This window comes from Arachis duranensis, chromosome 9, assembly GCF_000817695.3.
Source record: "Arachis duranensis cultivar V14167 chromosome 9, aradu.V14167.gnm2.J7QH, whole genome shotgun sequence".
In the NCBI taxonomy this organism is placed as follows: Eukaryota; Viridiplantae; Streptophyta; class Magnoliopsida; order Fabales; family Fabaceae; genus Arachis; species Arachis duranensis.
The window spans coordinates 44,586,543-44,601,984 of NC_029780.3; the positions used below are offsets into that span (position 1 = coordinate 44,586,543).

The window sequence follows — 15,442 nt, forward strand, 5'->3', positions numbered from 1 at the left end:
TTAATTCATTTTTAATGCAATATTTTCATTAGATATTTGGACCATAACATTACCATCATAAATTAAAGAAAAGTAAGCTGAACAAGTAGTTATAATGGTACGAGCTCTATTGCTCGAGTTATCGACTCGCCAACTTGCTACCTCTGAAGCATATTATGAAGAAAACTAGTTTTGTTTGAAAGCTAGGTTTGTATAGTTTATTGTCACCAAAAAGATTCTAAACCAATGTTTGTGGAGTTATGCTCGGTTTAACTTTGTTGCCCAGAGCAGAGTGGTCTTCGGGCACAGCTGACTTCCCACCCTCATAACTCCTTCCACAAAACTTGGAATGAGATGGGACCAATTGTAGTGGAGAGCTCGGTCTTTCTAGTTTGATATCAACAATAACCCAAAACACATTCAAACATAAAATTATACGATTCTTCATGTAATTCTAAGCTATTAAAGGTAAAGAAATTAAAATAAATTAATATATCATGTAGATTTTATTAAAATATTAATAATGATATATGCATGTATATAGAGAGAAAAAAAAAATACTCCAGTGGAAAGCTTTTCAATGGTGTAAGATCTAATTTAATTTACACTGGTGTCATTTGATCCTAGTGTAAATGTTACACCATTAAATAACTTTTTTTTTCATGTAATTTTTTGAAAACCTAGCCATTGGATTAAAAGCTTATATATTATCTCAAGAAAATTTCATGTGAATCCAAAATTGTTTATTATACTGTTTATATACTTGAAAATCAACGTAATATATTTGTTTAAAACATGCATAAATAAAGGTTCTTCGATGATTTTCACTTTGTCATTCATTGGTTGGATTGATAAGATATATATTCTATAAAAAGTTACGAGCTGTGAAAGTTTGTCTAAATTGATACTAGTGTCATATGATTCCAACTCATGTATGCCATGCATGCATGCCATGCTGGTTCGGTCAGGGTGGCTTCGCCCTAAACCTGAATAGATATGCAACATGATCTGCTCAGCAACCAGCCTGCTCGACTGTGGATCAGGATTGAACCCACCCCAGTTGTGATTGAATGGATTGGGTTCCTGTGGATTTGATTAGTGCAGCCACCCTTATCAACTCCTCACCCTATGACAACTCGCTCCAAAGCCCTTCCACGTACTACTGCCTTACATACACTCAACCAACTCTTGCAATTTAAGCTTTGACCTTGCCTCAGCGATTCACTGACCTCGCAGCAGAACTGTTGTCACTGCAGTCATTGCTGGTAGAGTCGAAGGTTCCTATTCACAAATTTGTCGTGTAATGTGTAGTACTCTGATATTGTCCCAAAAACTAGGCTTACACTCTTGCTCTAAAGGAGTTAAACTAAGCCTATTCTTTGCTCAAGAGAAGGTTATGCAGGCAAGGTCCCTGATGTGCATATTCCAACAGATGAGCAACCTGCAGATCTTCTCACTGAGGCTGTCTCAAAGGTTAAGTTCCTATGACTCTAAGGCTAGTTTCCTAGCTTGGATCCGCAGCAGATTAGATCTCAATAGTACTTTAGCAGGGACGGCTGTGATTGAGGCGGCGTAACTGAGTAAATGAGAACAGTTAGTAATAGGTAGTCACAGACTAAACCAACCTGCTGCTAACAGCTCATGGGTTCCACGCTATGTATTGACTAAATTGCCCTCTTGTTTTTTTCACTTGAAAGTTGAAACACACACACACACAACCTGCTGCTAACAGCTCATGGGTTCCACACTATGTATTGACTAAATTACCCTCTTGTATTTTTCACTTGAACTGCAAGATCTCTCTCCTACTTGAAGCCTGGGTACGAACTTGTCCTAGACCCTCTACCTGAGTTGCTGTTTTCTCTGGCTATTATTGGATCTGGCATCTACTCCTTCGATGACAGTTGCCTGTCCTCTTGAGCCTTACCTTCCCATTTGTACTTCATAAGATGTGCATTCTAGATTGTATAGGTAGGCCCCCATGCCTTTGTCCATGGTGATCTTGATGAAGTATACATGAATCAACCTTGCTTATGTAAAAGCTTTGCTAACCTTTGACCTCACCTCAGTGATTTGCTGACCTCCATCTGAAATCTTTTCTTTATAAACAATCTTTGTTCTTTGTGTAGTAAAATTTCCACTGTGATTTAGCGGTTTGGTGTTTGATATGGGGGTGATGCTTTTCACTCCTTGTTTATTTCATCTTTGTTCTTCATGAGGTTACATCTTTTTTATTGTATTTCTAATTAATACTTTTGTTCATAATGTTAGTTATTAATGTCAGTTTGATTATGGGTTGTATCTTTCTGCTACATGATGATTTCTGATACTTCTTTTTTGTAGAGCTATAAATATATTGCAGAATTTATTAAGGATTATGGTCTTGTCACTCGTAAACAACAAAGTTCTGCTGCGCATGGAGCAGTTGCACATCCTGCATACATGGTCGTCTATTTGATTCATGTCCTTGCTCAGAATAGTGACTTTCCACTGGAAGGTTGTCGGAATGAAAAATTATATGCTGACTTTTGTAGGTAATATTGTTGTTCTTGTTCAATATCATGTTTAAAGCTTTACAGTTTATGGGATATGAATGACTTCTAAAACCTGCAATACATGTGGATTATTGTGTAGTCCGCTCTTCTTTGTCCTGCAGGCATTTACCAATGCCAGTATAGTTGATGGTGACCTGGATGTTGTAAATGATGCTGTCTTGCATCTATTTAGTATTTTTCGGGCAATCAGAAAAGCTGAAGATGCCATTGATCCCCAGACCACTGCTGTAAAATGTTCTTAAGATTTCCGTTATTAGCGTACTTAATTTTTCATCTTTGTTGTATCTTGTATATAGGATTTAATTGAGTTCTGTGAAATGCAGAAGCTGCACATTCTAGCTGAATTTGGGATGTTTGCTTTAAATGCAATTAATTGTGGTGCAATATCAGTATCACAAGCTCCTGGGCAGATTTTGCTTCCTTCCTCATTTTATAAAGTGAGTTTTTCTAAGAATAGCGCAGGTTTTTAGGTGGCTGGTTTAATCTGTATTTATTTTACCTTTTGTTTATGCCATCTAATTTGTAGTTTTATTCGGACAATCTTTGTTTTTCGATGTGATATGTTAGTTACAGGGCAATTCAAAATGTTCAGAGTCATTTTGCGAGGAAGGATTTCTATGTAGTCTCTTTGCCACACTTAAACGTTGTACCCCTCAGGCATTTGCTCAGAAGGTTCGTGCTTATTCATTACACCACAAATATTTTGTATTTCTTTTTTTGCTGATGGCATTTATTTTTCATATTGTTGCTTGATCTCTCTATTACCAGCCACTTACTAAGCTTGGTCGCAAGGGGCAAGAGGCTTTCCCCAAGTCTAATACCAAAATTTCCAGGGTTCTAGATTTGACAGCTAGCAAAATGGACAATTTATCAGTGAGAGCAATAACAAATGCTAAATCTGTGAGGCAAGATTCACCCCCACGGAAAAGGAGTAAACATGTGCTTTCTTCTAATTGTGGATCAACTGGTTTGCATGAATCAATGGAGAAGCAAAACAAAATTGCAACCAAAAACTGTGAAAAGACTTCAGGGACAAACATGCTCTTGCCTTGTGATTCTATGAGCGGGAAGGGTTGTCAGCCAGAATTACATTTGGTATCCCGAAGATCTAAAAGAGCTGCTGCTTGTACATTAGAAATTGTTCCTACAAGTTGCAAACATACTGTTCAACATTTCAAATGCCCTGAAACCCACCTCAAAGATTCCTGTGGCGTAAAGGTTGGTGGGAAATTCATTGAATCTTAATATCTGGCGCTATTTTATGTCCATCTATAAGTTGTATTAGTGTATGTCAAGAAGTCAGATCAAGGCAATGCCATTGCTGTAGCTGGGGCTGATTGTCTCTGGGCATGTATCTATGTGTAGCAACTCTAGTTAGATATATAATCATTTATTGCTTCTGCCTAATTTAAACTTTTAGAAGAGATGATTTCATGACATAATATAAAAGCTTCTATGAGCAAAAGGTCTAGAGTTTGATTCTTGTATCCCCATTTTTCTAAATAAAGATAGAAAAATGTTACTTCACAATTCAAGCCCAAAAGAGGGTTTTACGTGAGGGAGCGTGTAGATATTTAATCATTCAAGTTGGTTTATGAAAACTCTACTCTGCTGGTTCAACTTAGGATCAATCCAGTCTAACTGTCAGGCTCTAAAACAGTTTGTTAAGTGTTAAATGTGATAGCTGTCTGCTGCACATAGAATCTGTTTCTACTTCTGTAACTATAAGTTGTTAGTAGATTCTGACTAGCTCTCCTTCTGACACTTTTCTCAGCTATCTTCTGTGGAGCTAAAACTGATTGGTTTTTAATGTCAAATTTTTCAATCTCTTTTTCTTTGGATCTTTTTTTAGGATGATACTTAGGTTGGAAATGTCCCCTTTCCAATCCTTTCTCAAGTATCTTCCTTTCATAAAGCAGCTATTTGACGTTGTACTCATCATGTAATTGTTGGAATTTATTCTTATACATGAGCTATAATGGTACAAGTTATTGAATTAGATCATGTTTGTCCCTCAAGTCATACCTTTTAGTTCTTTGTTCCATCATCCAGATGATGGGGAAATAGGATATGCATACCATAAGATTCAATCAAGTTGGGCTTATATGATAGAGGAGTGCTTCAAGTGTTGTTCTTGATAGGAAAGTGTTCATCTAGCTTATGAAAAACATCTACCACACAATTATAAGCTTTTCAAATTTATGTGGGCCTGAATGTGTGAAAAGCCAACAAGAGACTAAGTGCAGTGTTTGCAATGATGAGGATATTCCTAATGTTGAATAGACTGATGGGATGCGAAAGAATTAGAAGTGACCGCATTAGAGAGAGTTAGGATAACACTTCTTCTGTAAAACTTGTAAGTAGATATGGGTAGAGGAAGACCAATAAAAACAGATGACATATTTAAAATATCATAAATTGTGACAGCTTGTCTATAGGCATCATTTATGACAGGATCCAATGGGGTCATGTTCAAAATGTGAACCATATACTTGAGCCTGACTAAAAATTGGGACTGAACTAACTGACATTAGGCATATCCCTCGTGAACTCCTATTCAATGAAAATAGCAAGCTGTATTTGTTTCTAGTACGGTTTCTTATTAGATCATTAGTGAATACCTTATACCCAATCCTCTTTTTGGTTTAGAAGACAGCCAAGGTTTTTGTATCCCTTGTTTTGAGATTCAACTTGATCTTTATTTCTGTAATTTAGACTTTTTGCATTGTATGTTTCTAAGTCACATTTCTTGTGGAAACAAGTCTAACGAATGTCATTTGACTTTTTTTTTTGTGTAGAAGCAAGATATACTGGCAGATGTTTCAAATAAAAAGAGTTTCTCCCACTGGTGAGTTTCAGTCAACAGTTTTTTACTGTCTAGTCTTTTCGCTCATTGTTTCCAAATGTAATTGAGTTCAAATTTTATTAGATAGTGCCCAAAAAAATAACTAATGCTCCTTTTTAACACTATATTTCTTTGGGGGATATCTATCTATGTCATTGTTTAAAACATGAAAAGTTAAAAAAGTATGAATGAAGAGAGTCTACAATGGCTAAAAGACACTGATATCATCTTTTTCTTCTCAGGATAAATGACTAATTCCTAAAATGATTTAACTCTCGGTTACTCTCCCCAAAACTCTTGCCTAAGTTAATCATTTGGTGTATCTTGAATGATGAATTCAATTGTGTTGCTTACTTGCTTGTTCTCACCTTAATTTTTCTGGATGAGTATTCCTTTGCTTAATTATCACACTGGATAATTGATGTTCCTCTCTAAACATGTAGCATGTATGTTTTCTTATTCTCAAAAGTGCATTTGGATAAACATATGCACATTTAATATGTCTTGCATGTCTGTCATTGGTTAATTGCTTATATACAGTGGCACTATCTGTCCATATTTCTTTTTGGTTAATGCACACACCATCAATAGACAGATTTTCTGACAAACATGTCTTATGGGATATAACTAGATGCCTAGCATCTATTTGGTGTAAAGCTCATGATCATTGTAGAGGGTTTTCACTCTCCGACATGTAGAGAGATTGGAAAGCTACGCTTTGTATATAAATTCGACATTTTTTAACAAAGATTCCTTCCATTTGGTAATAGACTGAACTAATATATTGACGGCATAGTCTCTCATGTATAGCATACAAGCTCTAGTGACAGCTAGGTGCCAACTAAGCAAAACGGTTAGCAACTAACTAAGCAATCAGTTACCTTCCATTTACTGGTTATGTATACTATTAAGATCTTTGAGATTAACGAAGAAAATAATAAAAGAGTAACTCAACAAATGAGAGAAAGAATATTACTCTTATATGATGTTTACATGACAGAAATACTAGCATCTATTTATAATAATAGTAAAGCCCTAATATTAGCAAGGAAATAAATCTAGAGAATAATGATAAATAACAATGTTAATCTTAAGAAGCCATATTCTTCTATATGATATGACTCTATCGTAATTGCTAACACTCTCCCTAGAGCTTGACCATATAGATAGTATAATATGCACCAATCTTGAAACCTTAATAACTTATAGGAGATATTATTTGATATGATTACCAAGAAACTTTTCTCTGGAAGCAAAAGTTGCTTTTGTCTGCACTTTTCTTGGTGTTGCATCCATCTGTCATTGGCAACAATATCAATTAGATGTCAAGAATGCCTTCCTTCATGGATTCCTTGACTAGAAGTGTACATGCAGCACCCCACCTGGGTTTATTGCTTATTGTTCTATCAACACAACCCCAAACGTGCAATGCATTTATTTGGTATTTTATGTAGATGTAGTCATTACAAATAATAGTAATGAAGGGATAACTTAGTTAAAGAAACATCTATATCAACAGTTTCACTTAGGATTTGGGAAAACTAAAAGACTTCCTTGGTATTGAGGTGGATCAATCTAAAAGTGGTATTGCTTTATCACAAAGAAAATATGCCCTTATGTTGGAAGAAACAGATATGATGAATTGAGAATCTGTCGATAGCCAATGGATCCTAGTGGCAAATTGTTGCCTGATCAACGAGAATATTTTCCTGATCCGGGGAGATATCAGAGACTTGGAGGGAAGCAGAACTACCTCACCAATACTAGACTAGATATCTCGTACCCTATTAGTGTAGTGAGTCAGTTTATGTAGTTCTCTTTGCATTGATCATTGGGATGCTGTAATGCATATTATGAAGTATATTGAAAAAGCCCCTGGACAAGGACTATTATACATATATAAAGGTCGGTATTGTGATCCAAATTGGCAAGATTCTCCTATTGATAAATGGTCTCCCTAGAGGTATTGTGTTTTTCTTGATGGTCTTACTGATAGACTGTCTATCTCTGGGTATTGTGTTCTTCTTGGTGGCAATCTTATATCTTGGAAAAGTCAGAAACAAAGTTGCGTTGCTCGATCAAAGCACAGAGGCTGAGTATTGCATCATTCCATTAGTGGCTTGTGAGTAATTTGGGTTAAACAATTACTTTCAAAATTGAAGTTTGGAACAATTATAGAAATGAAGTTATATTGCGAGAATCAAGCAACATTCCGGAGCTTCACATTGCCTCATTGCCTCTGATCTAGTATTCTATGAGAGAACTAAACACATGGAGGTTGATCTCATTTCATAAGGTAGAATGTTTTATCTAAAGAAATTGTTAGAATTTGTTAATTCCAATTATCCGTTGGCCTATATTCTTCCAAAGTCTCTTAGAGGTCGTCGTGGTAACTACATTTGTAACAAGCTTGGTGCATATGATGTATATGCGCCAACATAGGGGGAATGTTGATATTAAAGTAAAGTTCCTTAATGTATCATTTAGGATCAATTAGGAATAATTAACTTCTTTATTATACATTGTAATTATGATGAATGATACTTCAGTGTTTATAAAACCCAAAAGATGAGAAGGTTTCTTCTCAAGCATTGACATACTAATCGCCTCTTAAACAATGTTGTAAGTGATTGACTTGATCAAAATGATTAAAAGTAGCATTGCAGTGGTGGTTGGATCAAAGAGAAAAGGACAGATTTAGAGAGAGCATGGTGAGATGAGTATTGAGGAAGCAGCAATAGTAAGCTGCACAAAGCCAGGGATAAGAATGGAAATGCTGATAATGTAGAAGATGACAAGTGATGTGATGAAGAGAACAATACCAGATCTGCAAAGAGGACAGGCTCAAATATGATGGTGTGATCACTGATCAGCGGCGGAAAGCCAAGGCTAGTGGACTGGGCTGGGTGGCACTGAAGAAGAGAAGTCCAATGGTGTGTTCACTGATTGGTGATGGCAACAGTACGGGAATAGTATGGACGGGCATGGCAGTGGAAGAAAATATTCGTGGATATTGGTGAGATGCTGGCATGCTGCCAGAAGAGATGCACAACAAAGAGGACGAAGGTTTTTAGCTCTGTTTTAGCACTCAACTGAGAACGTTGAGAACTGGTGACAGCGGAAGGATCTCAGTGAGTTTAAGGAGGATATCATGGTTTTGATACGATGCTAATATCCATGATTAACTAGGAAAATAATAAAGAATAACTCATCAAATGAGGGAGAATATATTATTCTTATGTGATATGTAACATGAGAGGAATAGCTTTTATTTATAATAAAAAAACAAAGTCTTGTCCCACTAGGTGTGGTCGACTACATGGATCAAATGATATTTTTGGGTTCTATTATGTATCATGTCTGCAAAGAGACTGTTTACAGGTAGATCTCGTTTGACCACTTCATGGATAGTTTTCTTAGGTCTTTCTTTGTCTTTTATACTTTGTCCATTTTCTATCTCATCTACTCTTCTGAATAGGTGTTTTGTTAGTCTTCTTCTCACATGTTCAAACTACCTAAGATGCGATTCTACCATCATTTCCACAATAAGTGCTATTCCAACTCTTTTATATTTTCGTTCTTTATTCTATCCAATGGTGTATGACTATTCATCTATCCCAATATCATCTTTGCCACACTTAATTTATATTCGTGCTCTTCTTCGGCTGTTCAACATTCTGTATCGTAAAACATAGTCGGTCTGATAGCAGTGCGATAGAATTTATTGTTATGTTTTAAAGGTACCTTTTTGTCACATATACAACTAGACGTGCTCTGCCATTTTGACCAATCTGTTTAGATCTTATGATTTACATCATGTTTAATCTCTCCATCATCTTGTATGATGCACACAAGATATATAAAATTTTTAAATTTTCGTAGTATGTTTTCTCTAATCTTCACATTTGTATTAGAGTTTTTCCTTCGGCGGCCGAACTTACATTCTATATATTCCGTCTTGCTATGGTTTATGCGCAGACCATACACTTATAGAGCTTCTCTCCATAAATACAATTTTTTATTTTGGTCTTTTCTTGATTCTCCAATAAGGACGATATTATCGGCAAAAAGCATATATCATGGCACAGGCTCTTGGCTATGCTCTGTGAATACTTTTAAAACTAATGTGAAAATATATAGACTTAAGGATGATCCTTGGTGTAATTCTATACCAATGAAAAATTTCTGTCACACCACCTTGAGTTTTCACACTAGTTGTAATCACATCATACATGTTTTTAATTGTACGAGTATATGCGATTTTTATTTTCTTCCTTTCCAAAACCTTTCATATGACTTCCTTTGGCACCTTATCATATGTTTTTTCTACATCAATAAAAATTATATGTAGATCCCTTTTATTATTATGATACCTCCATCATCTTTCTTAACAGGTATATCGCTTTAGTGGTGGATCTGCTTAGCATAAAACCAAATTGGTTCTGTTACTTGTTCTCGTCTTAGCCTCCATTCTATCACCCTTGTTCATAACTTCATGGTAAGACTCATGAGTTTGATCTTTTTATAGGTTTTGCAATTTTGTATATCCCGTTATTTTTGTAAATAGGTACCAAGACGTTCTTTCTCTACTCCTGTCATCTTTTTTTACATTAAAATCTCATTAAAAAGTTTGGTTAATCAATTGATGCCTCTTTCCAAAGCTCTTTCAAACTTTAATTGGAATATTATTGGGTCCTACTGTCCTACCATTTTTAATCTGCTTTAAAGCCTCTTTTATCTCCACGTCTCGAATCCTTCGATGGTAGTCGAAGTTTGTATTTTCTTCCCTCGTGCATAATCGACCAAGGTTCGGAAAGATCTTCTGTCCTTCATTAAATAACTCGTAGAAGTAGTTCTTTCACCTTTCATTGATCTTTTTCTCGAGCCAAAACTTCTCTGTCTTTATCCTTTATACACCTGATCCAAGTCTCATTCTTCTTTCACCGCTCTTTGCGATTTTATATACACATTTTTCTCCTTTCTTTGTGTCTAAAGACTGGTAGAGACCCTAATATGTAATTGCTTTACTTCACTTCTGTCTCTTTCGTAGTTTTCTTATATTTTTCCCAATTATCTGCATTGCGGTATAAATACCACTTCTTAAAATACTCTTTTTTTGTTTTTATTTTTTCTTATACACTCGCTTTCTATAAACAAGACTCATTGTCTCTTGGTCTTATCTCTTTAGAATCACTAGAACTTTTTTTTTGCTGTTCTTCTAATAACTTCTGCCATCTCCCTCCACATTTCCTCTGCACTTCTTTCCCCATCCTACTTTGCTTCTTCTCCTACCTGTTTTAGGAAGTTTCTTTGTTTCTCACCTTTTATCTGCCACTACTTTGTCCTTGGGTTTTTCGTATGATGTATTTTTCTCAATTTTTACTCGACGCGAAAATCCATGACGAGCATCTTATGTTGTTTGTTTAACTCTCTCTCAGAATAATTTTACAATTAATGCAAAATTTTCAGTCGTCTCTCCTCAATAAGAAGTCGATTTGAGAGCTTGTCATGCCACTCCTATAAATTATAAGATGTTCATCTCTCTTTTTAAAACATGTATTTGCGGTGAGAAGGTCAAAGATTGAGGAAAAATTCAAAATAGTTTTACCCTGGTATGAACTACCCCGAAACCATAGCCTCCGTGAATACTTCCATACCAGTCACTTCTTTTCTAACATGCCCATTTAAATCTCCAAAAAAAAATCTTATCTTTTGAAGGTATGTCTTGGATTAAATTCTCTAGATCTTCCCAAAATTTTATTTTGTGTTGTTCGTCCGAACCCACTTGCAGTGCATAGACGCTAATCACATGAAAATATTTTCTTGCACCACAAGTTTGATAGAAGATAACTGATTTTCCACTCTTTTGTCATCTACTACGACCTTCTTCCACTGCTTATCCGCGATAATACCTATTCCATTTCTAGTCTTCATCTTTTTTGTATATCAAAGTTTGAACCTGGAAGTATCCAACTCCCTAGCCTTCATATCGACTTATTTTGTTTCTTGTAGGTACATGATGTTAATCATTCTTCTTGTCATGGTATCCATTATATCTTTGGATTTTCCTGTTTAGAGTACCTATGTTCCATGTTCCAAATTTCAACATTTTGTCGCTCCGACCTTTATCTTTTTTTTGTAAACTAGTTTATTTACCTTCGTCCGTTTACGAAAACGCAGGAACCCTTGCCCATTTAACACTACACCTGGGCACTGATGCAGCGACTCTTTCTCATTTGACACTATATGCGAGGCATACAGCGCGTTACATCCGAGCAACAACCTAGTTTTAGCGCAATAACATTTTTGATTTATATCATGAAGATTTGACTGAGTTTTTTATGTTGGCTGTCAATCTTCCTCCTTTATTCGGATTTGGGACCGGCTGTGTACTACATATGTAACATAGGTGGAGTTAATGATAATAATGATAATGATGATGATGATGATGATGATATTTGGCACTCGTATATAATATGATTCTATCCTGGTTTCTAGCATATACATTTGTAACTCCTCATCATACATCACATTATTTGCACTTTTGAATCATGTTTAACATGTCATTTTTATTGTTGCAGTGATCCTATGGAACATTTTTCTCTGTATAGTCTAAAGGAAACTGTTGTTACGACAGGAGGTCTAACTGCCAACGAAGAAAGGTTACTGAATCAGGAGAATGGTGAGTTATCCAGAAACCAGCAATTGGTATACATTGTTATGTGATAGTGCAGGAGCCCAAAAAAGAGATTTCATTTACTGTTTTCTTGGTTGATAATTTTGTTTGCCTAAGTGTTCCCATTTGCTTTCAGTTCTTTGTGGTAAACTCTAATTGGGAGGTTTATTTGCTAGAAAGCACAGGCAGGCCAACTTAGTGGCTTATTCTTTTTTTCTATAAGGGGCTTGAAAAAGGAGCAATCACGTGGTAACCGATAACCAAAAGCCAACCCAGCTCTCTTTGCCCCTTTCAACTGACAACTAATACGAGTCCCGTGTGAAGGAATATTGCTTAATTTTTTGAGAGGAATTGTCTGATTTTTTATATTCAAATGATACATTAAAACAGGAATAAATAGAAGACAACATGGTATCAGGTAAGCCGTTAAATCTCCTTAATCCCAGTAAAAGTTGTCAACAGAAAGAGATATATTAGGACATAGCATCCCTGATAACTCTATAAGCTTGACCTAAGAAACAAGGAAATAAAACCTTTGAAAGGATGTTTAAATAAATATTAACAAATCAAATATTCAAACTCCCCGTCAAATGGGGAAATCAAATTTCTGCCACTTTTGAGATCAGCAGTGGTGTTAATCAGTGCATCCACTTTGACAAGACAAAATGGAATTATTCACATGCTTAGTTCACTCATGATGAACGAGAGATTTGCAATACTATTTACAGCCAAGTTATCTCTAAATACTTTGATGGTTTGAAGGGTTTCTTATTTCTTTCGGTAAGCCCTTTTCCTAGTATTTTTGTAAAAGATTAATATTGAGTTGGAGATAAGAATAAATAGAGAGAAAGAAAGAGAAGGGGGGGGGGGAAAGGAGCCTGGTGCAAAGCATTCTGTATTACCGAAGTCTGGAGAAGGGTCGCACCCACAGAAAGTTCCAAGAGTAGAAGAAATACTTCATATAATAAACATTCTGTATTGGCCATTGGGTAATGATGCTGAAGCATATTAAGCTCTCACATGCTATATATCTACAAAAATTTGATGTGACCTCCATAAATCTAGTAGTCTTCAAGATAACTTCATAAGACTTCCCCCTTGTATCATTGATAATTATACTTGTTTCCCTTGTTTGAAAATTTACTGAGTTTCCTTTATAATTGAAATAGATAAACAAGATACATAAAATTTTCTTCTCTGTTCCTATAGGTAACTGCTACGGTAGTCATGGACTCATGGTTAATATTGAGTTTATAGGTGGCTTAGTTTAGCCGATCCGTTATTTGTTCACACTTTCTTTTCCCCTTATATTTCCTGTTTGGGTTTATTTGTGTATGCCATTTTACTCCTCAGGCCTGTTAAGTTGTTTAAGTATGAGGCTTTTGTTAGGACTTTTTTCGTATGAAGGATTGGCAGGGAAATATCATAGAGAATGTAGGAAGGTGCTTGAATTTTATATATAAACTTTTTTTTTTTTAAATAAAGTTTTCTGGGAATGTCAAAAAGTAGAAGGGAGCAAATGTTTGACATATTTTAGTGAGGTCAGTGTAATTTCCCCATCAAAATGACCCAATTTACTTGAAAAGAAAAACTCAGACTGCAAACCAATCATGCTGCAAAGTCAGCTCTCTAATAATGTTTTCTGCTAGTCATTGATACATCAGAATGTTCAGCAAATGATGCAGAAATTTTTTCTACAAATTTTTTCTACAGGCAGCCTGATTAGAAGTGGAAAATGTAAGAAAAAATTAGCATCGCAAAATGTGACTACCAATGTATGTGCTGTAAGTTTTGACCTTGTGTTACAATGAAAATCAACTTACACTGTATGTTCTTTACTCTTTGCTCATGCGGTTATTGTTAGACTTATTGAGGTTTGGTTGTTCATTTTCAGGTCCGTAGAACAAGACGGAGAGTATAAATATAATGCTATGTGGACATTATATAGTTCATGTAATGGCACTTTTTAGGATTCATGCTTTGCTCATTGCAATATTCGCTTTTAATTAACCACCTGCCCAAGTTCTGTAAATTGTATTGGCTTGACAGTGGAATATAGCAGCCACGTACACCACTCTAGCTCATATATCAAGAGTTCATAATGCAAAACAAAAATCGATTTTTGGCGTAAACTTTTACTGCTATAATAATATATATGGATGCATCTTAGGTACTTCATGGTGTATAGTTATCTAGTGATTTTAGCCATTGATTTTAATTATAAAAATATATATATTTTTGTTTTACAGTATGTATAGTATTTCATTTTTGTTTTTTAGTCCATGTATTATATAGCAATTCTCCTTACTCGCATCCTTTAGAGGCTCACATTAATGTATCTCTAGAAAAGAAGCCGAGTGACAATGCCAATAGTGAAATCAAATGAGGCATAATGGTCCTCCTCCACGTTACTACTGCAGGGTGTATTTTTTGGAAGACAACAAAAATACACGAAACTAGCACAAATGATTACAATCACTTAGTAATAGACAGGATTTTTTTTAAATAAATAAAATAATTTTATTTATCAAAGTATACCATTTGCAATTTTTTAAGCAAAATGCATGGTACCTCTTATTCTGTTTATAGTATAAACGAAATAAGAGTATACGCGTTTGGTTTACATTGTACATGAGATATGGTACAAAACGACGTGGCCGTATCATGTTTGTATACGTGGTTTGTAATGGTTCTATTTCGTTTACAGTAAAAACAAGATACGTGTACTTTTATTTCGTTTACATTGTAAACGAGATAAGAGTGGTAAATGCCTATATATATGTATTTTTTTTTGCAACGCTATTCTAGTCTTTATCACATCTATTTCTTCAACTTTTTTTTCCCACTTTTACCCATTTCTAATCAAATTTGAGTTATTGAGATTATGGTGCGCGTCGATGCACACGATGCGGACATCAACCAACTGAACGTGAGATAGTACATTGTTGGAGCAGTCGACTTCGAGGTTAGTGTTTTTTGTTTATGTTTATGTTAAAGCATACATGTGTAGCCATACTTAGGGTACTTTTATAGAAGTAGTATGCAGTATATGATATATGCTCGGGAGGACAATTGAGACATTTTAAGGCAAAAGGAGGGCTCCATCCTAGAGCACGTGCAAAGAAGGCTAAGGTTTGGAAACTTGGCAACACTTATACATGAGGAGTTACATCAAGTTCTAACCAAGGGAGAAAGGACAAGTCCCATTGGGTTAATTCAGGACAGCAAGAAGTCCAATAATGCTTTTCAAATTTAGTGGGAGGCATAATTTATTATTAATTTTCGAATTTTTAGGCCTTTGTTTTAGTTTGTTTTGTAGTTGGAGTTTGTTAGAAAATTTGATTATTTCTGATTTGCTTAGTCGTATTTTTAGAAATTTTAAATTTA

General features: G+C 35.3%; 1 protein-coding gene across 1 annotated transcript in view; it reads left to right on the top strand.

Annotated features, from left to right (window-relative positions):
• LOC107465588 (sister chromatid cohesion protein PDS5 homolog B) overlaps positions 1–14,177 on the top strand; it is a gene marked incomplete at its 5' end in the record, with an annotated part of 31,239 nt that extends 17,062 nt beyond the window's left edge. Inside the window, 9 exons of the mRNA XM_021131900.2 lie at positions 2,323–2,513; positions 2,614–2,761; positions 2,858–2,971; positions 3,102–3,206; positions 3,303–3,752; positions 5,333–5,382; positions 11,961–12,061; positions 13,769–13,839; positions 13,950–14,177. Coding sequence (XP_020987559.2) covers positions 2,323–2,513; positions 2,614–2,761; positions 2,858–2,971; positions 3,102–3,206; positions 3,303–3,752; positions 5,333–5,382; positions 11,961–12,061; positions 13,769–13,839; positions 13,950–13,976 — 1,257 coding nt within the window. The remainder of the gene's footprint in view (positions 1–2,322; positions 2,514–2,613; positions 2,762–2,857; positions 2,972–3,101; positions 3,207–3,302; positions 3,753–5,332; positions 5,383–11,960; positions 12,062–13,768; positions 13,840–13,949) is intronic.
• Between the last annotated feature and the right edge of the window lie 1,265 nt (positions 14,178–15,442).